The sequence below is a fragment of the Cheilinus undulatus genome, linkage group 11 (assembly GCF_018320785.1).
Source record: "Cheilinus undulatus linkage group 11, ASM1832078v1, whole genome shotgun sequence".
NCBI lineage: Eukaryota > Metazoa > Chordata > Actinopteri > Labriformes > Labridae > Cheilinus > Cheilinus undulatus.
The window spans coordinates 18,771,498-18,799,253 of NC_054875.1; the positions used below are offsets into that span (position 1 = coordinate 18,771,498).

The 27,756-nt window shown below is 38.1% G+C and overlaps 1 protein-coding gene across 1 annotated transcript; it reads left to right on the forward strand.

The window, feature by feature from the left end:
* The first annotated feature begins 1,218 nt into the window (after window positions 1–1,218).
* wrap73 (WD repeat containing, antisense to TP73) lies at window positions 1,219–27,756 on the forward strand. The gene is made up of 13 exons (XM_041800438.1): window positions 1,219–1,398; window positions 1,873–1,956; window positions 2,112–2,264; window positions 3,372–3,488; window positions 20,034–20,106; window positions 22,707–22,810; window positions 23,092–23,178; window positions 23,947–24,081; window positions 24,786–24,863; window positions 24,935–25,037; window positions 25,138–25,263; window positions 26,211–26,402; window positions 27,021–27,756. Exons 2-13 carry the CDS (start codon window positions 1,885–1,887, stop codon window positions 27,131–27,133), a joined length of 1,353 nt encoding a protein of 450 aa, XP_041656372.1. The 5' UTR covers window positions 1,219–1,398; window positions 1,873–1,884; the 3' UTR covers window positions 27,134–27,756.

Consider the following 27,756-nt stretch of genomic DNA (forward strand, 5'->3'; position numbering starts at 1 on the left):
CCCAAATAAAAATAAATTAATATTTCTGTTAACATACAAGTGTGCGGATTATTTTAATCCAAAGGAATTTCGTGTATTTTTTAAGAGACCTTAAAAGAAGTTTATTTTATTGGCCTACATTCTGTCAGTATAGGCCTGGTATATGCAGAACAAGATGAAAAATAAAGAAAATTAAAGAAATTTCAACTCAAAAGAAGAGGCTGTATCTGAACTGCAATCCGAGAAGGCTAATTGTCAAGAACGCTATCGTCAATGCTGGATTTTTTAAATAACCGAAGAAAAAAATAATAGGCCTTCAATGTTGAGAGATCTTTGTAATATTCGCTCATTTTAGCCCCTATAATCCCACAACAGCCAGCGCCAACAAGTTTAATGTGTTGTTAAGAATAATAATTTAAAAAAAGAAGAAGAAAAAAGAAAAATAGGGCTAAATTACTCTATTATGTTATTATTTCTGAAATAAGAGATGAAAAAGGTCGACATACCTGAAGGCAAATAATTTTCCAATCCGAAAAACAAAGAATTGGGTTGTTCCGTAAAATTGCCCGTTTGTTTTCGAACATGCCAAGATAGTGTCCCTCCATAAAAACACGTCAATAAAAACTACAAAAAATCGACCGAATTAACAGTTTGATAACAGGGGTTAGAGAACATTGACTTTTCGGAGAAAATAAAATAAAATCGAAGAAACGGGAGGAAAACTGATTTGCATGCTGTAAAGGGAAGTGTGATCTTTGCAGAATTAGTCCAAGGAGGAGGTGAGGCGTTTTTTTGCGCTGGGAGATGCAGGGAGGCGGTAGCGCGGTTTGGGTGTACATAAGCGGGAAATCTTTTCAGGAGAGAGATATAATGGTAGGGGGAGGTTAAAGGTAACTAAGTGGTTCCATAATCAAACAATCAAACAGCGATGGGATAAAACACGAACTGCAGACAGAATCAAACATGAGTTAAAAGTAAATCGTGTTGGAAAATATTTTGAGTTAAAAGGAGACTCCTGATATGCCTGCTACAAGTTTACCAGAAGCTGAAACAATAAATAAAGTGAGTTATCCATAATGACAAAATGTATTCTTGCTTATGCTTTCGGGTTTTCAACACGCACACAAACGCAGGTACACCTCATATTCAGATATAAGGAAAGAAACACAATTAACTACATTTCCCAGAAGTCAAAAAACGACACAGCGACAATGATTGGGTGGTACGAGTATGTCGTCATTTACTCTTACAAACAAACTAGCAACAGTTATCAGCGGCTTGACCACCCGTCGACAGTCATGCGAAGGAAAAAAACTTGTCTAAACTGTTTGTTGGGCTGTTGTTAGTTCTTCTGATCGTCGACGGCGACTGTATTTCCAGTAAAGGGAGGATTAACCACGGAGAGCACGGATAGTCTAGGTTGGTAGGCTCGTTGCTAATTGCGTTACATGCTATTGAGATGTTTGAATGAGTCTTGTGATTATTTACTACTAGCTTTACTGTCTGCGTTTTGGCAATTGTCTTCCACACTGAGGTGGAAAAAACGACTAAAAGTCACCACTAAAGCTTCGCTTTCTGTTGCTTTGACTTATTCTTTCAGTCGTTAGCCCACCCGCTAGGCTAACTTAGCTACCTGTAGCTCGGCTCTCTGCTTAGGTTGTGTTCTGAAATGGACTTAAACATTTTTATCTGTTTACTGTGATTGTTATCATTTTGCTAATAACGGAACTGTGGCGGGGTTTGGTTTTAAAGTATTTGTGTCTTGTGTTTACTGTAATAAGCGATAAGTGGTATTAGGGCGCCACCAAGTGATTATATATTGAGATAACAGCTGTGTCATGTCAAGCGCGCAGAGTATACATTTTCAACTGTACATGTTATTTTTCCAAAAAGGGCTGCCGTTTTATGATGAACTTCTCCGAGGTCTTCAAACAATCCAATCAACTTTGTAAAGTTTCTCCAAATGGAAAATATTTGGTAAGAGGTTAAAACATCGCTGTTTCTTGTGTAGTTTCGCAGAGTAGACTGCACATTTTACTTATTTCAATGGTCATTGTAAAGTTTCTGGTTAAATTGTTCAGACCTAACTGTGTTTAAAGTCTTTTTCTTGTCATTTGGACTGTACTCCTCAGGCTACCTGTGTGCAGTACAGACTGGTGGTGCGAGATGTGAGCACCCTGCAGATTCAACAGCTCTACACTTGTCTGGACCAGATATCATACATGGACTGGTCTTCTGATTCTCTCTTTATCCTCTGTGCCATGTACAAGAGGGGAATTGTACAGGTATGCTAAAATAAGAACTCAGTAAAGTGAGGGTATAATGGGAAGACTGGCCAGTTACATGCTTGATGGCAGACATGTTTTGTTTGTGGCAGAAAATTCTATTTTTGAATTTGTCTATTTAGCTGGAGATCTGCCTGAAAATATTTACAATATTGAGATATGTAAACATGAATTGTGCATTCTTGATTTTACCAGGCATTTTTTCATAACTTTTTAGATAAAACTCAGAAATATGGTTATGTTTACAAAAGAAATACTGTTTTTTTCCATTCATTCATTCATTTCACTTAGGCTAGATGGTGTTCAGTTGCTTTAACTATAACCTGTAAAAAGATGTTTAATATTTTTAATATTTTTAAACATAGTGCAAACAATTGTCATCAATCATTTCTTAGCATTGTTATACAGCATTGAAGATTATAATTACATGATAAATAGGTCTCAACAAGCTTTTAAAGCTTTGTTTTTTTCCATCTCATTTGAGTGAATTGACTGGTTACTCATTGTTTGTCAAACTTTCATAGCTGTACTGTTAAATTGAGTTTCAGCAGTTTATTGATGTAAAAAATACATAATACATAATATTAAAGGGGATTCACACCAAACATTAAACAACTAGAGATTGCTGTTAGAAATTAAATACAATATTTGACATCTAAAGGAGGACCTTTGAACAGTTTTAACAATGCACTCTATCATTTAATGCAAAGCTAATTAAACCTTATTTAAAGGGCTCACATTATTAAGCTGTTGATTTATGATTTATTTAAGTTTGTTAAATATACTTAATTTATTTTTTATCTTAATATATCAATGAAGCATCTTAGTGAGACAGTTTGAGTTATTTGCTGAAATAGTACAAGAAACCACTGTGTTTTTTTAACCAAAGAGCTAAGGCAGTTAGAACAACTTCTGCATACTTGTGTTACATCAGTTACATGTGCATCACCTTACAAATATCTTACCTTTGTAAGGGTATCCAGCGCCAGTCTTTCATGGTTTCTGATGCTCAGGAGTTTCTTACAGTTTGAAAGCTTGTTTAGGCTGATAAAGGATGTCATCAGTGATGGTTGCTGTCTGTTTGCCACCCTCTTTCTGTCTCTGTAGGTGTGGTCTCTCGAACAACCAGACTGGCACTGTAAGATTGATGAAGGCTCAATAGGGCTACTCTCCTCTCGCTGGAGTCCAGATGGACGTCATATTCTCAACACCACAGAGTTCCATGTAAGTGTGAAGTTGGTTTGTGAGTGTGTGCTCATGAATATGCTTGTCTGGTTTCAACTGTTGCTGGCCCACAAGGAAGGGGGACCTGAAAATAGCCAGACACCAGAGCCTTTCTTGAGCGCCCCTATACCCCCCCACCTGATGCATGTATTCAGCCTGATTTCATAGCTCCCATCCTGTAAGCATCCTGTCATACATGGGTTTCAAATACCACTCAAACATGGATGCAATGAGTATGTGTATTGCCAGTGTAACACCAGTATTTTTGTTGGCAGCAAGTCTAATGAAAGATGTTCTGTTGCTCAAATAATGGCTCTAATCAATTACCAAACGTGAAGCAGAAAAGAAGAAAATCACTGGTGTAAAGATATAGTCTAGGGATTAAATCTGAAGCAAACTATGTTAAATCATTTTTAAGACTTGTGTTTTTAGAAATATCAAGCCCTCTGAGGTACTCAGATAAAATGTAACACCAATCTACTGCTGTGAGTTAAAGGATGTTATTTTTTTCTCCATTCTTTATCAGTGCGATGGCATTGGTCACAAGTTGGAGGGCCAGCAAAAAATACAGACAAAAAGGTTTTTTACAGTAGATACACCAGTTATTCAAATCAGGGCTGATGCTGATATTGGTTTTTAAAATAACAATTTAGCTGATGGGAGTGCTTTTTTTAGATTACTTCTTTTTGTGTAACAATCCTGAAATGGCAGCGTTTCTCTCATGTTTGACGGCTACATCAGGTTAGTGTGTCCAGCAGGTCTTCTTCTGCCCAATAGTAAATCACTACTCTAAACCAGCTGCTAGGTTTGCTAAACTCCAGCATCAAGTTGAATAGACACAACAGATTAACATTGGCTACTGATATTGGTTCATACGACATTATTTGCAGAACGATGATGTTTTTCCTGAGTTACTGAACTAGCATATTGGCATTATTGGCACTGACATAGCAAGGCTGCTTATAGTCATACACAAGTATTGTATTTTATGTTAAAATCAGTACCAGTTGTTTTTTTCTATGCAAAAAAGGCTCATAAACAAAAAGAGGCCAGAGATGTTGTGTGGTGTTTATTAAAGTCTACAGAATGAAACCTAGACTAATAAAGATGCATTTAGTTCCTTTCCATGCCTCTTGACTCCTAGTTTAAATTCACTCCATCGCAAGCACATGCTGTAAGGGGTGTGAAGCTCTAGCAGCTACCCTCAAACCATGTGGAATATGAAGGGGGTACCATGGTGGGCTGTGTCTGTCACGCTGAACCTGACTCCAGGAATCATTTGACAGGTGTTGTGGTGCAACACACAACAGTGTCTGGTCTGCAGAAGGGTGCAAGGGGTGCAAGTGTCTGTGGCATGTCTGCTTTGTGTCTGTCTACATCTTCAAAAAAATGGAATGGAATGGAACTGAAAAGACTGAGCCCCCCCCCCAGGAGGTATGGCATACAGTGTAGCTTAGCTCTTAGAAAGTCTGTGTGTGACTTGCCTGGCTGTCGTGTTATGTTGAAGCAATCAAAGCAATACAGTGCCAAGTTAAAATGATCAGTACTATATTTCAGATTTTTTTTCTAAAGCTCTCGTTTGATGTACCCTTTCTACTGCTGCTTACTGAAGTTAATATTGTTTTCTTTACATTTTCTTTTTATACCTTCTATGTGCTTCATAGAAAATATCAGATTTGATTCTTAATACAGAGAAGTTAAGTTTTAAAGGGTTAGTAAGCTACAATAGAAATATAAAATAATCATTTTGTAGGATTTTATCATCACATCTTTTCTCTGATTCAAACTGGTGTCTTAATATAAATGGGCAGCTGAGACTCAGTTCCAATCCAATCTTGTGTTTCTTGTTTAAGGCAAGGGACTTACAAACTACAGATGAGAATGAAAATATTAGCCCCCCAATCAACATGTAGTATCCTAAGTGCTGTTAAAAAGAGCAAAGAATTTTTGCACAGCTTTTCCAAACATCCTCATTTTTATTTTGGATGCTTACATTATTTTATTTTGCAAACAGAAACAAAATTATTTCACAAAAACCAAAACTACCAGGGTCAAAAAGAATTGTTGATGCTCACAAAGCAGGAGAAAGATATACAGAGTTATCACAGTATTTTCAAGTGTGAGAAATATCAAGAAATTGAAAGAGACACACAGTAAAGAACAAGTTTGGCAGAGGTAGGAAGAGAAAGATTTCAAAGAGTCTGGAAAGGAAACTGGTGAGAGATGTGTCTAAAGACAACTACCAAGACTCTAGTGAAGGACTTAGCCAAGTCAGGAATCGTAGTCTCTATGAATTGAAAATCTGTTGGGTGAAGTGAAACCAGGTCCATGACAGAGAACCATCAAATCTGAAGGAGCTTCAGAGATTGGCCAACGAAATATGGGCTGGTATTCCTCAGAAGACTTGTTGAAAGCTACTACAAATAACTGCAGGCTGGTATCCACCAAAAAGGATAGACAACTGACTATTGGCATCAGGGGTCGAATAATAATTCAGGTCCTGGTAGATTTTGTGAAATCATTTCATTTCTGTGTGTAAAGTACAATAATGTAAGCATCCAAAATAAAATGAGGATGTTTGGAAAGGTCATATTAAAGATACTTTTCTCTGTTTAACAGCTCTTGAGAAACACTTAAAATTTTAATTTTCATTGAGGGGGGTGGATTTCATCCTCATCTGTATGTAATGGCACAACTCTCCCCTTTGCCTCATCACTTACTCTCTGCAGAGTGAGAGGGATTGTAGAGACAGTTAACACCTGGTATTAATTCTTCTGTGCCCTTCTGGGTGATCAAACTGCAAGTGGATAGATCTTTGAACAGCAGTTCACAAATTCTGTTGTTTATGTTACCACTCGTGTCTGACCATTTGTGATTATATCTTATTTCCGTGCTTAATGCATAAAACAGGTCATATACAGTATTGTGAAAAGTATTTGATCCAATAGACTTTTTTCCTCCATGTTTCTGAGTTGGAGGTCTGACTTTAAACAGTGTCACAGCGCACATATTTACGTTTGAGGTCGGAAACTTCAGAGTACCGAGCTCACATGAACACATCTTGGAACTTTTCAGACGCTGCTGTGAGCAGAGATGTGTCTGCTCTCTCCTCTCCTGTACAGTGTGATCAGCTCTCTAACCTTGCAGTCCCTCCAGTTAATCCACATTATTCTTTGTTTTAACCCCCTGTTGTTTTCTCTGATAAAATGCAGCTCGATTAAACCACGCTGGTTTTTAAATCTCTTGTTTATGGAGACAGCAGTGCACACTCGCCGTTAGGGGTGGGTAAAAACATAGATTAATCGATGCATTGCAATACCCCCCCCCTCCATATCGATTCAGCAAATCCTCTGAATCGATTCACTTCCTGGGCAGTGGGGGTTGCTGTGCCATGCCATGGTCCAAAGGAATTCAAGAACAAATGAGAAACAAAGTGATTAAAATCTATAAGTCTGAAAAAGGTTACATAGCCATTTCTAAGTCTTTTGGACTCCAGCGAACCACAGTCAGAGCCATTATCCACCAATGCAGAAAAGTGGGAACAGTGGTGAACCTTCCCAGGAGTGGCTGGCCAAACAAAATTACTCCAAGAGTGCAATAACGACTCATCAACGGCATCCAAAGAACTGCAGGCCTCAGTGGCGGTCAGTGTTCATGACTCAACCTTAAGAAAGACAGTGGGCAAAAATGGCATCCATGGGAGCGTTCCAAGGCCAAAACCACTGCTGACAAAAAAGAATACAAAGGCTTGTCTCACATTTGCAAAGAAACATCTTGATGATCCCCAAGACTTTTGGAGAAATATTCTGTGGACTGACAAGACCAAAATTGAACTTTTTGGAAGTAACAGCAGTTGATTAAAAGAACATCATGCCAACAGTCAAACATGGTGGTGGCAGTGTGATTGTCTGGGGCTGCTTTGCTGCTTCAGGACCTGGACGATTTGCTGTGATCCGGCCATCAGTTCGTGCCCTCAAGCTCAAGCACTCTTGGGTTATGCAGCAGGGCAACAACCTGAAACATACCAGCAAGTCCACCTCTGAATGTCCCAATAAAACAAAATCAATGTTTTGGAGTGGTCGAGTCAAAGTCCGGACTAAAATCCAATTGATATCCTGTGGTGTGACCTTAAACATGCAGTTCATGCTGGAAAACCCTCCAATATGGCTGAATTAAAACAAATCTGCAAAGAAGAGTAGGCCAAAATTCCTCCACAGTGATGAGAAAGACTCATCACTAGTTATCCCAAACGCTTATTTCAGTTATTGCTGCCAAGGGTGGCACAACCAATTATTAGGTTCAGGGGCAATTACTTTTTCACACAGGGCCAGATAGGTTTGGATTTTTTTTTTTTACTCTTAATAAATAAACTCATCATTTAGAAATTGCCTTTAAGCGTGATAAATATGCAAAAAATCAGGAATCAGAAAGGGGGCAAATACTTTTTCACAGCACTGTAGCTGTTGTCATGATCGGTGCCAAATATTTTTTGGAGCTTGTTTTTTATGCCTTATGTCAGTTATTTATTTACTATTAAAAACTGGAATATACTGACTGAAAAACAGCTCTATAATCAAAGGCCAAAGACATGTATTCTACTTCATTCAGCCTAATAGCATGTCCTGCTATGGACATAGTGGTGCATTAATAATCCCCCCCATACGTGGTTGAAAAGTTGTGCTCTGCCTAGTGTCTGCACAATGCAAAACTGTTTAACTCAGCGCTGTCAAATGGTGGTCAATACACAGTGCCTCACTTCTCTTTCTCCACATTCATAATTAAAGCGCTGGTTGTCATACTGTTTGAGTGAAAACTGCAATTTACCGGGAAGAGAAGTAAACATATAACAGAGGCTGTGTTGACAGCAAGCATACAATGCTGTACGCCGTGAAGCAATATCTAATGCTCACATGCTGTTAGGACAAGCTGTAACATCCTTATAACTTAAGGCCAAATGAAGTTAAACTATATTTAAGTAAGAAACTTTAAAAAACATTGATGGATGTTTTCAATGTACAGGTACGTCTCAAAAAATTAAAATACCATGAAAAAGTTCAAAATTTTTTGTCACTCATTTCAGAAAGTGAAACCCATATGTTATTTAAATTCATTACACATAGAGTGAAATATTTCAAGCCTTTATTTCTTCAAATGTCGATGATTATGGCTTACAGGTAATGAAAGCCCAAAAATTCAGTGACTCAGAAAATAAGAATATTACATAAGATCAATTTTAAAAAAGGATATTTTACACCGAAATGTCAGGCTTCTGAAAAGTATGTTCATTTCTATGCACTCAATACTCGGTTGGGCCTCCTTTTGCTTGAATTACTGCAGCAGTGCGTCGTGGCATGGAGGCGATCAGCCTGTGGCACTGCTCAGGTGTAATGGAAGCCCAGGTTGCTTTGATAGCAGCCTTCAGGTCATCTGCATTGTTGGGTGTAGTGCCTCTCATCTTCCTCTTGATAATACCTCATAGATTCTCTGTGGGGTTCAGGTCAGGCCAGTTTGCTGGTCAGTCAAGGACAGTAACACCATGGTCATTGAACCAGCTTTTGGTACCTTTGGCAGTGTGCGCAGGTGCCAAGCCCTGCTGGAAAATAAAATCAGCATCTCTTTAAAGCTTGTCAGCAGAAGGAAGCATGAAGTGCTCAAAAATTTCCTGCTAGATGGCTGCGTTGATTGTGGACTTCAGAAAACACAGTAGACCAACACCAGCAGATGCCATGGCAGCTCAAATCATCACTGACTGTGGAAACTTCCCTCTGGACTTCAAGCAACAAGGATTCTGTGCCTCTCCACTCTTCCTCCAGACTCTGGGACCTTGATTACCAAATGACATGCAAAATTTACTTCCATCTGAAAAGAGAACTTTGGACCACTGAGCAACAGTCCAGTTCTTTTTTTCTACAGCCCAGGTATGATGCTTCTGACGTTGTCTCTGGTTCAGGAGTGGCTTGACATGAGGAATGCCACATTTGTAGCCCATGTCTAGGATTCATCTGTGCATAGTGGCTCTTGATGTGCTGACTCCAGCCTCAGTCCACTCCTTGTGAAGCTCCCCCAAATTCTTGAATGGATTTTGCTTGACAGTCCTTTCAAGGCAGCGGTTATCCCTTATGCTGGTGCACTTTTTCCTACCACACTTTTTCCTTCCACTCAACTTTCTATGAATATGCTTGGATACAGCACTCTGTGAAAAACCAGCTTCTTTAGCAATGACCTTTGTGGCTTACCCTCCTTGTGGAGGGTGTCAATGACTGTCTTCTGGACATCTGTCAAATCTGCAGTCCTCCCCATGATTGTGTATCCCACTGACCCAGACTGAGAGACCATTTAAAGGCTCAGGTCTTTGGAGTTAATTAGCTGATTAGGGTGTGACACTATGACTTTCCAATATTGAACTTTTTCTCAATATTCTAATTTTTTGAGACACTGGATTTTGGGTTTTCATTGCAGGGTATCCGCGGGGTCTTAAAAAGGCTTAAAATGTCTAAAATCCAATAATTTGAATTTAAGGCCTTAAAATGTCTAAAATTCTCTTAAAATCTCATAAAATGTCTTAAATACGATTTTTAAAGGTATTAAAAATGTATTCTTAATGTATTACTAACGAAATAACGGAATTGCGGACAGAATCGTGGAATTGGCCAATAAAGCGGAAATCACGTAAATTGAATGAATTTGACTGAAATGCTGTGGGTTTTTTTTTTTTTTTAGAAAGAGGAACGTATATCTGAGGAATATATCCCTGAGGGAACACTGAAGTGGGGCACAACTTGTCCCTTACTCACCCCGCCCCCTCTTAAACAATAACAGCATGTCAAAGCGGCTGGACGAAACACAGGGAAATATCATGTAGCCCCATACGGGCCAGTACCGTGGGACTTAATGTTGCACCTTCAAGAAGACTCATCGGTGCTTCGAGTTATTTTACCTCACCACACCACCTGAGCGGTGTGCTTCACCTCACGTGAGGCACACTGCTCACTCTTCGGAGGCTCAAAATCAAGTCGGACGGACTTGAGATTTTATGAAGTCCTGCAGTGTAAATGATGTTTAATTCAAATAACAGTTAGCTTAATAATTCATCCTGTAGATACTGTAGTTCCCTTTGGTTGCTTAACGAGCCAGCACGTGTCTGGATTAACATAGCGGTCTGATATGAGGCAGACGGACAGACAGCGAGGGAGATGAGGAGAGAACCATTACAGTCAGGAGTAGAACAATGCAGCATCAAACTGCATGGACTGTTACAGACTGTGAGAGTAAATAAAAGTTTAGGTAACAGGTTTACTACTAACCATTTAACTTTAATGTGACCTTCTTATTAAGTTACTATCACTGTCTGTGGTGAGAGAACAGAAGGATTTCTTCATTTGCATTATAAACATCAGTTAGGATGTGATTATACACGTGGATGTGTCTTAAATGTTGGAAATATCTGTTACACTGGTTATAATTATTTTATGTCAGGGTTATCCAAACAATGGCTCCTGGGCCAACTGTGGCCCTTATTCTATAAATTTAAGGTTATTTCTATTTAATTAGTGAACATTTGATTCATTTACATAAACAAGACACTCTTTTTTTTCTGGTAAAATTAGTGGAAAGGTTTAAAAACGGAATTCCATAAAACATTAAAAAGGAATTTGGCAAAAAATAAAACAGATTTCATAGGGCCCTACTTATACTTGGCAAGTAATTCTGGGCCTCCGATTTTCCTTTATGTCTTTTTTACTTTTTTTGCCAATATGGATATGAAATGGGTCTTAAATTGTATTTATCATGGTCTTAAAAAAAGTCTTAAATTTGACTTGTTGAAACCTGCATTATCTGTAAGCCATAAACATCAAAATTTCAAGAAATAAAGGCTTAAAATATTTCACTCTATGTGTAATGAGTCTATTTTATATATGGGTTTCACTTTCTGAAATGAGTGACAAAAAATATTGAACTTTTCATGATATTCTAATGTTTTGAGATGTACATGTACTATGTGTAGCTTTTCATTGCATTTTGAGCCTTTTCCCTGCGCTAAAATTTTGCAAAAAGTTAAGAACTGCTTTGTCAAGGGTGTTAACTACCTTGACGGAGGCAGAGTAGGCACTGCATTGCCAAGGGCCTCATTGAACTTGCCTTCACCCTAGCCGAAGATTTCATTAAGACTGTGCCAGACGGGTGTTCGTGTCAGGCTTAAATTTCAGCCCCACTCATAAACAGGCTGCTATATTAACTTGTTTAGGGACAGCTGTCTGTGCTGTAGATTGTGTGTGCATGTGTTTGTCTATGTGTCACTAAAACTGTTTTGTTTGCTCTGAGTATTTGGATTTTTTCCAACATTTTCTGTTAAACAGCAAACAGTGTACTGTATGTTTGTCGACAAATTTCTAAGATGCTACATAAAAGATTACTTCTGATACTGTGAGATTACCAGGACTAAGAATATTTCTGTTGGTGAACATGTATGACCGGGTCGCACTCAGGTTGGTCCCTCATTTCCAGGCAGCAGGACATGCTCTTTTGAAGTCTTTAAATGCTTTAAAGTAGACATGGTTTGATTTAGACATACTTACAACAGTTTTCAAATGTGGTATTGCACCATTTCACAGATTTATTAGAAGGACACATTGACAATAGTGCACCATGTTAGAGACCTAGCTTCTGAATTGTGAGACTTTATGGAAGTCATCTCCTGTTTAAATTCCAATTGTTTGTGTTGGGACCTCACCAAATGCCACTCACACATTCATGTTAATCCACCTTTACCAGCTGAGGGGTGATAAACTGAGGGTGGAAAAACTCAAGCCAAGGACAGCACTACACTTGACTGCACTAATGGTTTTTACATTGTTCGGATAGGATTAGCGATAGCATTCTTGGCCAGTACTACTGGAGCCTCGCTAACATGTAGCATTGTTGGCGACAGTGCTACTGAACTAAACAGCAAACACAGACAGCTGCGTCTCTGCTACATGGGGCAATACCTCACTCATACCTATGTGTGAGTGCTGTGAGTTCCTTGGTAGAATCATGAGGCTGTAACAGGAGAAATACGCTATATTGGTTTGAGATTGCTCCCCATGTGGAATGCTTACAGTGTAATCTTCTGCTGACAGACAGGCCTATATGGCATCAAATACACTCAGCCATTCTTTGGCACTTGCTGAGGGGCGCAACAAGAATGGCTGATAGATATATTTTGTTCTGAGTTGCTGTCAGTAACTTTTGTCCACAACTGATCATAGTTATTATGTTGCCTACAGGCTGTCTGGCTGGGAATGTTCTCTAATTCTTTGGTTTTCTCTGTATGAATACTTGCTGATAGACAGTAAAAGGGGAACTGATGGCAGAATTTAGCCTCACTTGTCGCATTTAGCTGTGTCTTAACAAGATTTTTTTGTGGTTACTTGTCAGTTGAAGTTTACATGAGCAGCTTTTGATTATGGGAACAGGCCATGCTAAGAAAGACAAGTGTCTCACTACACCAGCCCTATCTAGAAACCTCTTGGAACATTTAAATGTAGTGGAAACGTGAAGACACCTCAGGAAGCATCTCAAGATGAGGAGTTCTGGTACATGTAGAGATATAATATAAAACAATAAAATAGTTTTGTCTGTAATCTGGTGTAATTTGATCACCAGCTGCAGTTATTCTAACGTAGTCACAGGTGTGACTTTTTCTATCTCTGATTGATGAACAGCAGCTGGTGCTGTTGAGCTTTGCTTTTTCACACTACCCTGAGGTCCCCAGCCCATGTCCATAATCTTTTGCTCACCTTTGGTGAGGATACTTTATCTAAAGTGTAGCTTTACCACCTAAGGATCTCATTGCATACTGCCCCACATGGAAAAGCATTTCCCACCTATTTTCCTCATGCTACCCTTCCTCCACCAAGTTTAAAGTTACACTGCCTTTCGGGGCTTGATCTCCCCACATTCCCTGTATGACAGGTTCATGGCATCTAAGAAGAGTAAGAGTGTTTGTGTTTGAGCAGTGTTGACATTGGTTGCCATGGCATCATGTCTAAGGGGATGTCCAGGAAGTGTGCAGTGAGGTGTTATTACAGGGCCTACACAGCTGGATGTCTTGACCAAACAGGAGGGTCAACGCTTTGGCCTAGTTAGATGACAGACTTAGCTCAGTTCAAATGTCTTTCTGGACACCATGATGAAAGCCTTGTCACTTAAGTAATATTTGTAGGGCTGTAGTCAACCAAAGAAAAACTTGGTCGACTGAAATCGCACCAGATCATCAATTAATTGATTGATCGTGGGATGGACCAAAAGACAAAACAAAACAAAAGAAAAAAATCCCCTTCATGTTATTTCTACATCAAACTTATCACTGACAATGTAGTCAGTGCATTTAGGTGGTAATTAAAATTCAAAATGAACCCAAATGAACTTAAAAATCTTATGTTTTTTTCAGTGTAACCACCTCGTGTTGTAATTGAATAATAATCCTTTTTAACAAAATGTTGCCACACCGCTGACTTTTTCGACAAGTTGTCAATTAACAGGAAACGGAGTATAAGCGTGCTTCACGGACTTTGCTCTCCTCTAAGGTGGGAGGGTCCTAGTGACGCTGTTTTGACTTTCTGGTTATTTAACCTGTAATTAATTACTCTTAAAGGCTCGAGTAAACTATATTTGAATAGTTATATTCATAGTTTTTTTTTTTTTGTAATTTATATTTTGTAACACTGGATAACTGAAAAAGTAAAAAACACATGACGTCTTCCTTCTCACCCCTGCAAATAATGGATTCCGATTCTGATTAAAGTAGCATGTGCGATTGTTTGACTAATTGGATTTTGGTCGAACATGAGGTTATCGACCAATTGACTTGAGGCTGTCAGCCCTAAATATTTGTCTCTTCACATCCTTAAATGAACATAGAATAAAGAACAGGCCGATGTTTTCATGTTAAACATTTTCATTTTTAGAAGAGAATTTAAGTAATTGTATGTATTGTAATGTATTTCAGGAAAAACATTCTTTGTTCTTGTCCATGTCATGTTTAAAACCCAGAGCCAAGTGTCTTAAGGACTGTTGTGTTTTGCTTTTGTCTTGAAAAGGAGCAAAATATCTCATCGGGTTAAAATATGCTTCACTTTTGCAGAGAGCCTTTATCTTTTTGAAGTGTGACTGGTATTCAGTAGCTCCTGCCAAAACTGACAATTAGCAGAGTTTACATCAAAATTCAACCCCTAATCCTGTTTTTGTATTTTGGCTCAGAAGGTAGAGTTGATTGTCTTGCAATCAGAAAGTCATGTGTTTGTTCCCCAGCTCCTGTAGTCACATGTCATTGTGTGTCCAATTAGCTCCCACTGCTTCATCGGTGGTATGTACAGGTGCATCTCAGAAAATAAAAATAATTCTATTCAAAAAGTGAAACTCATATTCTCCTGCAGTGGATCTGTCCTTGGACAAGACACTTAACCCCAGCTTGCTCCAACTGCTTTGTTGTTAGTGTGCAATTGGGTATGGCAGCGTACGAATGCGATTAGCTAATACTGATGACCCATTCTCCATAGCATCCATAGCAAATTCTGGGAAAATGAACATGTGGTTGAATTAGTAGGTGTGACCTGCGGTGTAAAAGCACTTTTTAGTAGTTGGATGACTGGAAAAGTGCTATATCCGTCTGTACATCTCATGTCCATTTACCATTTATCCTCCTTGTGCAGTCGTCTTCTGGACATCTGTCAAGTCAGCACTGATCCAGACTAAGAGACCATTTAAAGACTGCGGAATGCTTTGAAGTTGTTTTGAGTTAATCAGCTGATTATAATGTGACACCATGAGTCTCCAATATTGATCTTCTTCACGGTACTCTTAATTTTCTGAGATACTGAATTTTGTGTTTGCTTTAGTTGTAAGCCATAGCCATCAAAATAAAATAAAAAGAAACACTTGAAATATATCACTCTTTGTGTAATGAATGTATACAAGTGTCTTTTTGAATTCAGTTACTGAAATAAATCAACTTTCTGATGATATTCCAATTTATTGAGATGCACCTGTATATGGGTATGGATGCGTTTAAATGAGATTAGCTAATACTAATAGACAGTCTCCATAGCATCATCTTTGGGCTGAGCAATATGGCCTGAAATCAATATCACAATATATTTTTGCTATATCGTAATACATGATAAATATCCCAATATTTTGAAATGTCCTCTAAGTAGCTTTATAATGTTTAATTCAGCCATAAATAACACCACTTTGGTGATTAAAATTGACCATTCTGTTGGATTTTTAAAAAGATTGTATGCACAAAGGGTAAAAAATCAATATCAAGTCAAATTTAGCACACCATTTTATTTTGAAAAAGACTTCTATCAGTATTTTACAAATAAAAAATACATAAATTGTGAAATACTCTGTCTTTTACAGTGTATGGAAAGTTCTGAAATGTTTTCTGTGTTATATTTACTATTGCTGATTATGTAATTATTATTTTTCTCAAGGGTAAAGCAAACCTACACAAAACTTAATGCTCCGTACTTACGGCAAAGTGGATTAGGTATGTTAGTTGCTGGGCTGTTTTCTTTTGATATGTACAACTCTGGCAGGGAGTTTTCAGAAAAATGTTTGCACCCAGGCAAATTCTAGGGTGTGTGTCTTTTTATGAGATTTTTAAATCCTGGCTTTTTAACAACACTGGGGTCATGTCTTTGGCGATGAGTTGTGTTACGGCCGCTGTTATCTCAGCATCATCTGGCAGCATATTTGAACGATTACTGTGTTTAGTTCAACCTCTTCTGAAACACTGCCAGATGACTGATCCCGTGCTGTTTCTCGCTGTCCATCTCTGAACACCGCTAACTCGCCTTGCCGCTCTGTTTACTTCCTTCACTCAAAAACATGCATGCAAGGAGGTGAGTTTTCCAGATGGGCAGGGGGGTGAGTGTTCTCCTGTTTATTTATCACTATCACTCTCCTTGACAATGGGAAAAGCAAACTCCAGCGAGAATTGCACACTGATGGCTCAAAACTTCCACATACTGCAATTTATACTCAATGTTCATGATATAATAATTTTATACATCATGTGTGGCAAAAGCTGCGATACATCGAGTGTACTCGATATATATCGCCCAGCCCTACATCCTCTGTTATCAGTGAATGCTTTTGGAGTGAATGGAGTAAAGACTTGTGAATGGGTAGACGTGCTTTGAGTAGTCCGACGACTAGAAAAGGGGTATACAAGCTCAAGTCCATTTTCTGAATCTGACCTAAACATATACAACCTGGTTCCAAAAAATGATGTTGGTAAAAATTGTTGATACCTCCATGTTGAATATGGAAATTAAGTTATGCATATACCTAGGAGCATGCCTGGTATGATTGCAAGTCCACACAATGTAGCTTTTTTCAGTGTTAGGGTCAGCACCACCTCTTTCTCTGTCTGGGTTGATCTAAAATTAGTTTTAGACATTGCTATTACAATGCATAACCTTGCAAAGCAGGTGGATTCGCACGTTTTCATGTTTCTCGTTGGCAGATCCATCGGTTAAAAAGTTACAGGACCAATCAGCATTGATGGGCAGTACATTCGGGCACTGCAGAGTCGTGACGTAAGCAAGCAGCGACAAGAGGCCGGTGCAATTATGGTGGAAGAGATTAGCATGGATGCTGCTATAGCGTCAGTTTTATCAGAACTTGAAGAAGAACTAAAAGAAGAACAAAGAACAACACTGAGTTGTTTTCTTTTAAAAAACAACAAAAATCATGTACCGACTTGTCTGTAGTCGACGTGGTTTGCGTTATGCAGTTCTGTATGGAGCTTATTCCTTGGCACACACGCACCTCGGTAGTAGCTATGACGTCATGTTTTGTTGCTCTGATTGGCTTGGGAAGATGTGACAGACAGAACGTTCATCCAATAACAGTCCGAGTTTTTTTTTTTTTTTTTTCAAAGTCTCTGCCCTTTCCCAAACGATACACAGATTGGACTCAAAAGTAGGGATACACCGATACCACGTTACTCAAAGAGTATGAGTGCAACTACTTATATGTAGAGACTCATGTTAGGGCAGTAACTCAAAAAAGTAATCCATTACATGGTAGTAGTTATTTTCTATTCAAGTAACTAGTTCGATTAGTTACTCACAACCAAAAGCGACTAGTTACACTACTGTTTACATTACTTTTGCATTCCTCCTTTTCCCCTGAGACTTAGTAACTAAATTGCCAATAAAAACTTTGCTGTCTTTGCATGTGTTTGGAAAAAATTGTTTCTGAGCTCACAGCAGCTGAGAGTTGTTTCTGCCCTAAGCACAGAATACACTTCACTGTCATTCTTGTCCTTTGGTGTAACAAATCAATAGTGTGTCTATCCCCACACATCAAAATATGTCCTTATTTCAACCGCTTTGTCATTTTCCTTTTCATCCTCCACCATGACTGTTTTAGAATTGTTTTAAAAGTTTTTTTTTTATTATAATTGGATGTTCTGTATCCTTCCTCTTGACAATCAGTGCATAGTTTTCATTTTCCTCTGCTTTTTTCATCCTTATGAAAGTTGAAATATCACCAAATTGCTAACTTCATGCTTTAAAATAATACCAAGCACACTACCTGGCCAAAAAAAAGTTGCCACCAAAATAAAGGTCACACACTCTAATATTTTGTCAGACCGCCTTTAGCTTTGATTACAGCACACATTCGCTGTGGCATTGTTTCGATAAGCTTCTGCAGTGTCACAAGATTTATTGCCATCCAGTGTTGCATTAATTTTAATATTGTTGATTGGAAAGTCTGACCACTGCACAAAGCCTTCTCCAGCACATCCCAAAGATTCTCAGTGAGGTTAAGGTCTGGACTCTGTGATGGCCAATCCATGTGTGAAAATTATGTCTCACGCTCCCTGAACCACTCTTTCACAATTTGAGCCTGATGAATCCTGGCGTTGTCATCTTGGAATATGCCCGTGCCATTAGGGAAGAAAAAATCCATTGTTTAGGAAATGAGAAGTGACTCATTGCATCAGCTGGGGTTAAATGACTTGTTGCCAGCTGAAAGATAATCGCCTATGCAGTAATTATCCAATAGGAGGCTCATACCTGTTTGCTTAGTTAAATCCAGGTGGCGACTTTTTTCTTTTTTGGCCAGGCAGTGTATAATGCAATGCTTTGGGAGTACAAGTATGAATTCTTGGGCTTGATATCAGCACTGATACCCAGCATTACTATTTTTGCATCACTACTCAAAAGCTCACCTCAGTAACCAAATGGCTCGACTTCCTCATATTAGGGATGCACAGTAGTGGGTTTTTTTGCAGGTATGTGATGTGCTGATAATTCCAAACTCATTTTGACCGATACTGATGTAAATACTTTTTCAGTATGAAGAACACCGAGTATCCTCTGTGCAAAGAGAGGCTGAGTCAGTTGAAGCTGAGGGAGGAGCAGGGTAGTTTTACATTTTGGGCTTCGTTAAACATGTTCAGGACTCTCAATGGCCCTCCTTGATGGTGTAGTACCCTAGGCAACCACCTACTGTACACTTGATGCTAAAACCTGCCAATACCAATATCATGCTGATGATGCTATGCATTCCTACCTCAAGTTTTCCTACATTCTATGGGAATGTCATGCGGGAAGGGACTCAAAAGTAGGACTTGAACCTGGGCCACCTGCTTGTGAGACTGAGCCTCAATGCTTGGGGTGGCATTGGCCAGGCCATTGGTGCCCCATGCTCAGTCTTTGTTTTTGGTCATCTAAAAACAATGTTTCTCAGTTACAAATAGGGCTGGGCAATTAATCGAAAATTAGATTAAATCACAATATGGCCTGCTGCAGTTTACAAATCACAGAAGTTGCAATATCTTTAATCTGAAATCTGAGTCAAAATACTGTTTTAAAATTTTTTTTGCAGCAGAGCTGTAATTAATTACATATCATGCAATCATTCAAGAGCCATTTTTTAACAGTCTACAAAATTCCTACTTTCTTCATTTTTGTACATTTTTTTGATTAAATATGAGGATTACATAAAAATTATCATTCACTTAAATACAATAATTCACATCCTCTTTGCAATATGAGTTAAAATCATCACAAGATAGATAATAGATTAGATATTTTCAAAACAATTTCAACCCTAGTTTTATCTAATATTGTGTTGGTTATAATATATAATGATTTATTGCTTGTGTTTGTTGGAAAATACATAAGATGAGGAACTTAAAGAATAATCACAAATCGCAAATGCAATATTGGGGAAAAAAATTGCAATTAGATTATTTTTCTAAATCGTTCAGCTCTAGTTACAAAGTCGGCACAGATGGGAGATAAAAATGTTTTTTTTTAATAATCTGTAAAATGTCCCACTCTGTTTATTCATTGGTTATAGATCTTTAATTACCATACTAGCACACCAATATCCAAACTTTATTTTATGTTTTTCTTTTGACAATATACACATATATTGTATGTATTTATTGTTATCAGCTCTTGTAAGTCATGAATATTTGAAGTGAAATTATCCTCAATTTGTATTTTCCCTGTCTTTTTTTCTTTGCTTCAACAGTTGAGAGTCACTGTCTGGTCCCTCTGCACTAAAGCAGTGTCTTACATCAAGTATCCCAAAGCATGTCATAAGGGTCAGTATGAGAATAATGTTTTGTTTATTTTCTCTCCTGGCTTATGAATGCAAATGTAATGCATGGAGTACCTGAGGACAGGGTCAGTTGTCTAAGTGCCTTCATGCCCCATGTATCACATGTTGTTCTCTACCTTGTGGCACAACCCTGGATATGTGGCCAAACTATGGTCCTCTTTGCTGACAGCTGTGCCCCTCTTCAGTAAATGGGGCATGCTCCTCATAACAGGCCTGTCAGCAGCTTAGGGAAAAATGATGGTCTATGACTCTCCCCATTTTCCACATGCAATACTATGCCCTTCTGAAACCTGTGAATCCTCACAGCCGTCATATAAATAATGTGGCCATGATAGCTACATACCGGCGACCCAGTGGTACCAAACTGTCACATTGTTTTATTGGAAGAAATTCACAAGCAGCCTTAAATAATTAGTGATAAATAAAGTAGGTAAAACATTTGATTTGATAATCAGAATCAGGTTTTGTTGCCAAGTACAGGATGAATAAAGATATTAAGAGGAAATTAAAATTAAAATTAAAATTAAAATTAAAATCAAAATATTAAATATTAAGGGGTTAGACTGAGATTCTTGTGAAAAAATGTATACATATAGTTGCAAAATAAAAATATGAAATACAGTATTAACATCACAGAGTATGTACAAATGTGCAAGAAGAAGAAAGTGTACAGATGTGCAGGTTTACTGGTAAATAGGTTATAGTGCAGTTTTTTTCTAAATGAGTATAGCCCACACAGTGCAGTTCTAAACAGTAGAGATAAAGTCCAGTGAGTGTTAATGTAACACATAAGTCTGTATAAACATGCGTTATTTTTGTCTGCTAGTTATGAGGTTTAGTGAGAGTCTGTAGGGGAACGATTGGTGTACTGTTTAATAGACTGACAGCAGAGGGAATGAAACTGTTCTTGTGGTGGAAGGTTTTGGTCCTGATGGACCTCAGCCTCCTGCCAGGGAACGGCCTCATAAAGTCCATGTTCAGGGTGAGAGGGGTTGGCCGCAGTTTCACCTGCATGCAGAGTCCTGGAGGTGTACATCAAGGAGGATACCATACTATTGCATACAGTTATACAGTGCTGTGATGAAGTATTTGCCCCCTTTCTGATTCCTGAGTTTTTTTGCATATTTATCACACTTAAATGTTTCGGATCATCAAACCAATTTTTATATTTCACAAAGACAACCCAAGTAAATAGAAAATACAGTTTCTAAATGATGATTTTTTATTAAGGATAAAAAAATAATCCAAACCTATCTGGCCCAACATGGAAAAGTAATTGCCCCCTGAACCTAATAACTGGTTGTGCCACCCTTGGCAGCAATAACTGAAATCAAGGAGGGGTCGGCCAACCAAAATTACTCCCAAGAGTGCAACGATGACTCATCCAAGAGGTCACAAAAAAAACACAGAACGACATCCGAAGACCTGTAGGCCACACTGGCCTTAGTTAAGGTCAGAGTTCATGACTCAACCTTAAGAAAAACACTGGGCAAAAATGGCATCATGAGAGAGTTCCAAGGCCAAAACCACTGCTGACAAAAAAGAGCACAAAGCCTCGTTTCACATTTGCCAAAAAACATCGAGATGACCCTCAAGACTTTTGGAGGTATATTCTGTGGACTGATGAGACAAAAGTTGAACTTTTTGGAAGGTTTGCGGCCCGTTACATCTGGTGTAAAAATAACACCGCATTTGATAAAAAGAACATCATGCCAAAAGTCAAACATGGTGTGGCAGTGTGATGGTCCGGGGCTGCTTTGCTGTTTCAGGACCTGGACCACTTGCTGTGATTGATGGAACAATGAATTCTGCTGTCTACCAGAAAATCCTGAAGGCAAATGTCCAGCTATCAGTTCTTGCCTTCCAGTTCAAGCGCTCTTGGGTTATGCAGCAGGACAACGACCTGCAATAACCATTAAGTCCACCTCTGAATGGCTCAAGAAAAAAAAAATTAAGGTTTTGGAGTGGCCCAGTCAGGGTCCAGACTAAAATCCAATTGAGATGCTGTGGTGTGACCTTTAACAGGCAGTTCATGCTGGAAAACCCTCCAATATGGCTGAATTAAAACAATTCTGCAAAGAAAAATGGGCCAAAATTCCTCCATCACAATGCGAAAGATTTATCACCAATTATTGCAAATGCTTGATTTCAGTTATTGCTGCCAAGGGTGGCACAACCAGTTATTAGGTTCAGGGGCAATTACTTTTTCACACAGGGCCAGATAGGTTTGGATTTTGCCCCCCTTAAAAAATTAAATAATCATTCAAACACTAGATTTTCTATTTGCTGGGGTTGTCTGTATGAAATATAAAAATTGGTTTGATGATCCGAAACATTTAAGGTGTGATAAATATGAAAAACATCAGCATAGCGGGGGCAAATTCTTTTTTGCAGCACTGTAAGAGTCTAACGTAACTGTAGAAAATCTTTCTACTTGAGATTAATAGTTTTGTTTTCTTTATTTCCTTATTGGTACACTATTTATTTTTTCTGACTGTTACTACATCATTGTAAGATTTAATGTTTTTTCTGATTAAACCCTGCTGTTGCTCACAAACAACTACTGTTCTCTTTCAAATACAGGTATAGATTTCAGCAGGGATGGCTGCTACATGGCTTTGGCTGAGCGCCGTGATTGCAAAGACTATGTTAGTGTATTTGTATGTGATGACTGGCATTTACTTAGGGTAAGCAAAATTACTTTTTTTTCTTAATTTTATGAGCATGATATTTCTTATTTAAATAAGCCAGTAGTAGATAAAAAATAGTGTGGTTTTAATTGTCATTATTCAAGTTGTAAAGGAAACTAACACATGTTCATATTTGATGTATATATATTTAGAGAATTTAGTTTGACATCAAATTTATTATTTTTGTAGGTTCTTGTTTAAAAGAATGAATGCAAAGAAATTACTTTTTTTTTTCTTGATTGCATAGCATAAATTGATTCAACACCACTGTGTTGCAGCACTTTGAGACAGAGACACAAGATCTTGCAGGGCTGGAGTGGTCTCCCAATGGTTGTGTGCTGGCTGTGTGGGATAGCTGCCTGGAGGTTGGTTGCCATTGGTCTCATCGATGCAAGATCAGCAAGAGGATAGGATACCATAACTAATCTGACAGCTTTTTTAGAAACTTGCATCCAATTTATCCTTCAGTGTATCACATTCATGGTGTAGGATTGAACACAACACTCCCCTTTTCAGACTTGGAAACAGAAACTTGACTGAACTGTTTGGTTAACAATAGTCAGCTGAGTCTTAAATACCACAGAGTAGAAATGCACTGAAAGGCTATCTTAAAAGTAGATAAACACATTCAACTGTTTTACTTCTGAGTTCCACTACATTTAAGTTATTTTAATATTAGATCATATTTTACAAATAAGAACATATGTTAAGTCTCTTTCTTTATCTTTTAAGAATACTATTATAAGATCTAAGATAAGACTTTATTAATTTAGTTTGGTTATTTTCACTGAATATGTTATAATAAATAAGACTTCACATATATGAAAAAAATGCTTATAGCCAGTGTCAGTATTGAAAATAGAATTCTGCACATTTATATCATCTATCTGTTTACAAAACATTCACAACTGCCAGATTTCTTGGAAAATCAATTTAAATGTAGTTCTTGAAGTCGATAAACAAAACTGGAAAAAAAACAAGTGAATCAGTTGTTTGTTTTAATGGAATCACCTGTTATTGTGGGCCATCCTTACAATACTATATAAAGTGACCAAGCCCGAGCCTACTAATGTCAGAGGCAGGACAATGAGTAGTCCTATTTTTTCATTTACATATGTCTTTAATCCCCACAGTACAAGGTGTTGATGTATTCTTTAGATGGCCGGTTGCTGTCATTCTACAGTGCCTATGACTGGTCTCTGGGTGTGAAGTCTGTGACCTGGAGCCCCAGCAGCCAGTTTCTGGCCATCGGCAGCTACGATGAAAAAGTAAGGAGATCACATGAATAATGGTGGCCGATGATGAAGAATTATCAGGTGTCACTTTAAAGCTTGCCACAACATGACATTAGCCACATGATTATGGCTGATGAGAGTGAATAAGGATATCACTTAGAGTGTTGACACAGCACAATAGACAAAGTACAGGTAATCTCTGTAAAGCCATGTGTTAAAAACTTCTACACCAGCTGTGTTAAAAAGACTTCAAGGGCACTGTGCGAGTAAAGTCAAATTATTTACATCTTATCTAACTTTGTAATTTGACTGCAGCTGTTAGACTCAGTGTGGGCATTTTATAAATGAAAGATTGGAATGAAAACCTCTTTTTTTTTTTTTTACATGCTCACATCAACCACAATGCAATTTTAGTAGCCAGAGCTGAGTAATTGGGTGTGTTGTGCTTCTAATAGCTAGTGTTACTTGGAAGGGCAATTCTCAAACCATTATGTGGACTCAAAAAACCCACAGGTTTTTTTCATCTTCAAACTTGTAGTCTGCAGACCCAACTTGCTGACTCAAGTGACATAATTGAAGTCAAATTAAATTGAAGTCATTTATGCACATTAAAAGCCGTATACATTATATCTAAAGTGTCAAAAATGTTAACATTTGTACTGCAATTTGTTGTGTAATTTTTTTTTTAGTATCAGTTGAAGGAAATGACAAAACCGCAGTGTGTACCCTTTTAACAGGTCCGCATTCTCAATCATATCACATGGAAGAACATTACACAGTTTGAGCACCCAGCAACCATTAACAACACAAAGGCTGTGAGTATTTCTGAGCTTTCATGATAAAATTGAAATGACTGCAGTTGACTTACCTTTTATTGCATTTCTAGATTGTGTATAAGGAAGTGGAGAGAAGGCCAGCTGTTGGAAGTGATGACCTGTCGCTGCACAACATTTCAATTGGCACCAACCTCTTCAGCACCCAGAGCAAATGTATATGTGTTTGCAGTTATTAGAATATATGTACAAGTTTGGCTAGAACTACTGTGGTCAGTGAACCAGTTTTGTCTAAACATGTAATCTTTATTGTCAGATGAAATCTGTCCACCACCAGTCCAAATTCCTGTCATCAAACCAGACCCAGATCGGGCCAACCCAAAGATCGGTGTCTCTGCTTTGGCATTCAGCTCAGACAGTCGCTATCTAGCAACCAAAAATGGTAAGCATTCACCCTTCATTTTACTTTACCTAATTTTCTTTGCGGCACTTGAAAGCACAGTAGGAGGGTGACTTAGGCACTGAACTTTCTGAGGAAATCTAGGAAAGAACCCCTGAAAGAGTTCATACATAATCAATTTATGTATGCACAGACTATTACAGTTGAAGACTCTTAACTGCTGTCACTTTTGTAAAGCTAAACTGGCCCAGATGTGTCCTGGTCAAGACCCAATTTGTGTCAGATGCCATCAGGCCCCTGCTGCTTTAGGATACTTGTTTTGAACTTGCCCAAAATTACGCATTTTCAACACCCTCTCATATACTGTATGTGAAAGAGAAGTTGATACAGACCCAGCCATTGCAATTTTTGGGGTTGCTCCTGTTAACAGTGGGATAATGAGGCATCAATCAGATTTGATAGCATTCTCAACATAATTAGCCTGAAGGGTTATCCTCCTTAGCTGGAAATCACAAACTCTTCCGCATCACTCTTGCTTGATATGTGAATGCCATTCTTTCAACTAGGAAAAATCAGATGCGTGGTTCAGGGCTCAGTGAAGAAATTTCCTTTTTAGAATATTGTTCAAACCAATTTAATGCCAACACCCTAAATTAGTAACCCTCCTAATCTCTACCTTACCCTTTCCCCTTGTTGTTGATTTATATTATAATGTTTTCACATTTTCTCACCTTGCTCATGGTAATACCGTATTAAAGCACATAGAAGAGCTTTTCTCTTACTTTTGTTTACTCTTTCTTTCTTTTCTTTTACATTTTCTGTTCATTTTGATTACTTTTAAAAGTTAATCTATCAAAAATTGAATAAAGACATTTTGACATAAAATACTTTTACCTAATTTTTAATAGAAAAGGATTATTCTACCAGTGATCTTTTGCTCCATAGCCTAAGAATGACTTCAAAGTCAGTCTGTCTTTCTCCAACTATAGACAACATGGCCAGTGCTGTCTGGGTGTGGGACGTACAGAAGATGGCCCTGGCAGCTGTGCTTGAGCAGTCATCAGCTGTGCGTTGCTTTCAGTGGGATCCACAACGCCCTCGTCTGGCACTCTGTACTGGCAACACCAAACTCTATCTGTGGTCCCCTGCAGGATGTGTTTCCGTCCAAGTCCCCAGTGAAGGTGACAAACTAAAGCCTCTTTAACACATTAACTCCTGTCATGTTCATATACCATGTGGTTTAGGGGGGTGGGGTGCAAAGAGCTTCTTGGTGGAGGATTCTTCCATCCCTAAGTGTGTATCATTAACAAACATGTAGCGTATACACAATGCAAACAAAACAGTTAAGAGAAAATGCTGAGGTAAGCAGGATATACATAAAAAATGAAAAGCCCTGAAAACTAGGTGTAAATGACATCATCAATCCAGTCATCCACTTATTGTATATGTTCCAACCTGTTACCTGCTTGGTTATTGCAGACATCCAAGATAGTGGATGTCAGGAAAGAAATCTGTATATTTGGTTTGCCCTACTTCGTCAATGCTGGAAATTTTCAATGGACTTTTCTGCTATGTGCATGGGTGTGTGTGTCAACTTGAGTTGGAGGCAGCAGGAAAAGCTTTCTCAGATTAAGATGAGGAATGAAGTGCTTTCATTTGTATTTTAATTTAATGAGGCTTCTGAATGTTAGCAGCACATAGTCATTTTTTCTTATTGCACAATTATTTTGCTATTCACTTTTGTTCTGTTTATATGTAAATGCATATTATCAAGCTTGCTTCTTTTTCTTTCCTGCCAGGTGGTTTCCAAGTCCACTCACTAACCTGGCACTGCAGTGGAGATTCTCTGATCTTGCTCTCAAAGGAGCAGCTATGTTTGTGCTATATGGACACTGACCATGAGGAAAAGTAAAACACACAAACATGAAGGTGTCATAAAACAACTGTTTTTATGTACACTTGGTAGAGAATGTAAAAAGATAGCAACTGAGAAAATGTTCTGAGCACTTCCCTTGAAAAATCTCAACACTTAAATTTTAACTAAAGGTATTCAAAGGTGTTTAAGGTGCTCAGTACTGGTTACTGGGATGTTCCATTTCATGTTAAACATGTGGGTACCAAACATTCCTTATAGAGGACAAACACTGAATCAGTATCACTATTAGATAATAAAATGTAGAACTAGGCTCAAGTTTCAAACACTGTAAAAAGATAGAGGTTTACAAAGTTTGCTTTGTAATTTTTTTTATTTTTAATATCTATTTTGTGTTAAAATGTGTGGAATTATTTTGAATAAATTTTGTAATAAATAATGCAGGTTAGTGTGATTTAATAAAAACATGCATTGATGTGTAAGTTAATTAAAACGGTTTGTGTACCTAGCTTAGTGTAACGTCCAGAGTTGATGAATCCAAAAAATTGATGCCTCACTTCATAACATACACTATATTGCCAAAAGTATTCGCTCACCTGCCTTGACTCGCATATGAACTTAAGGGACATCCCATTTTTGATCCATAGGGTTTAATATGACAT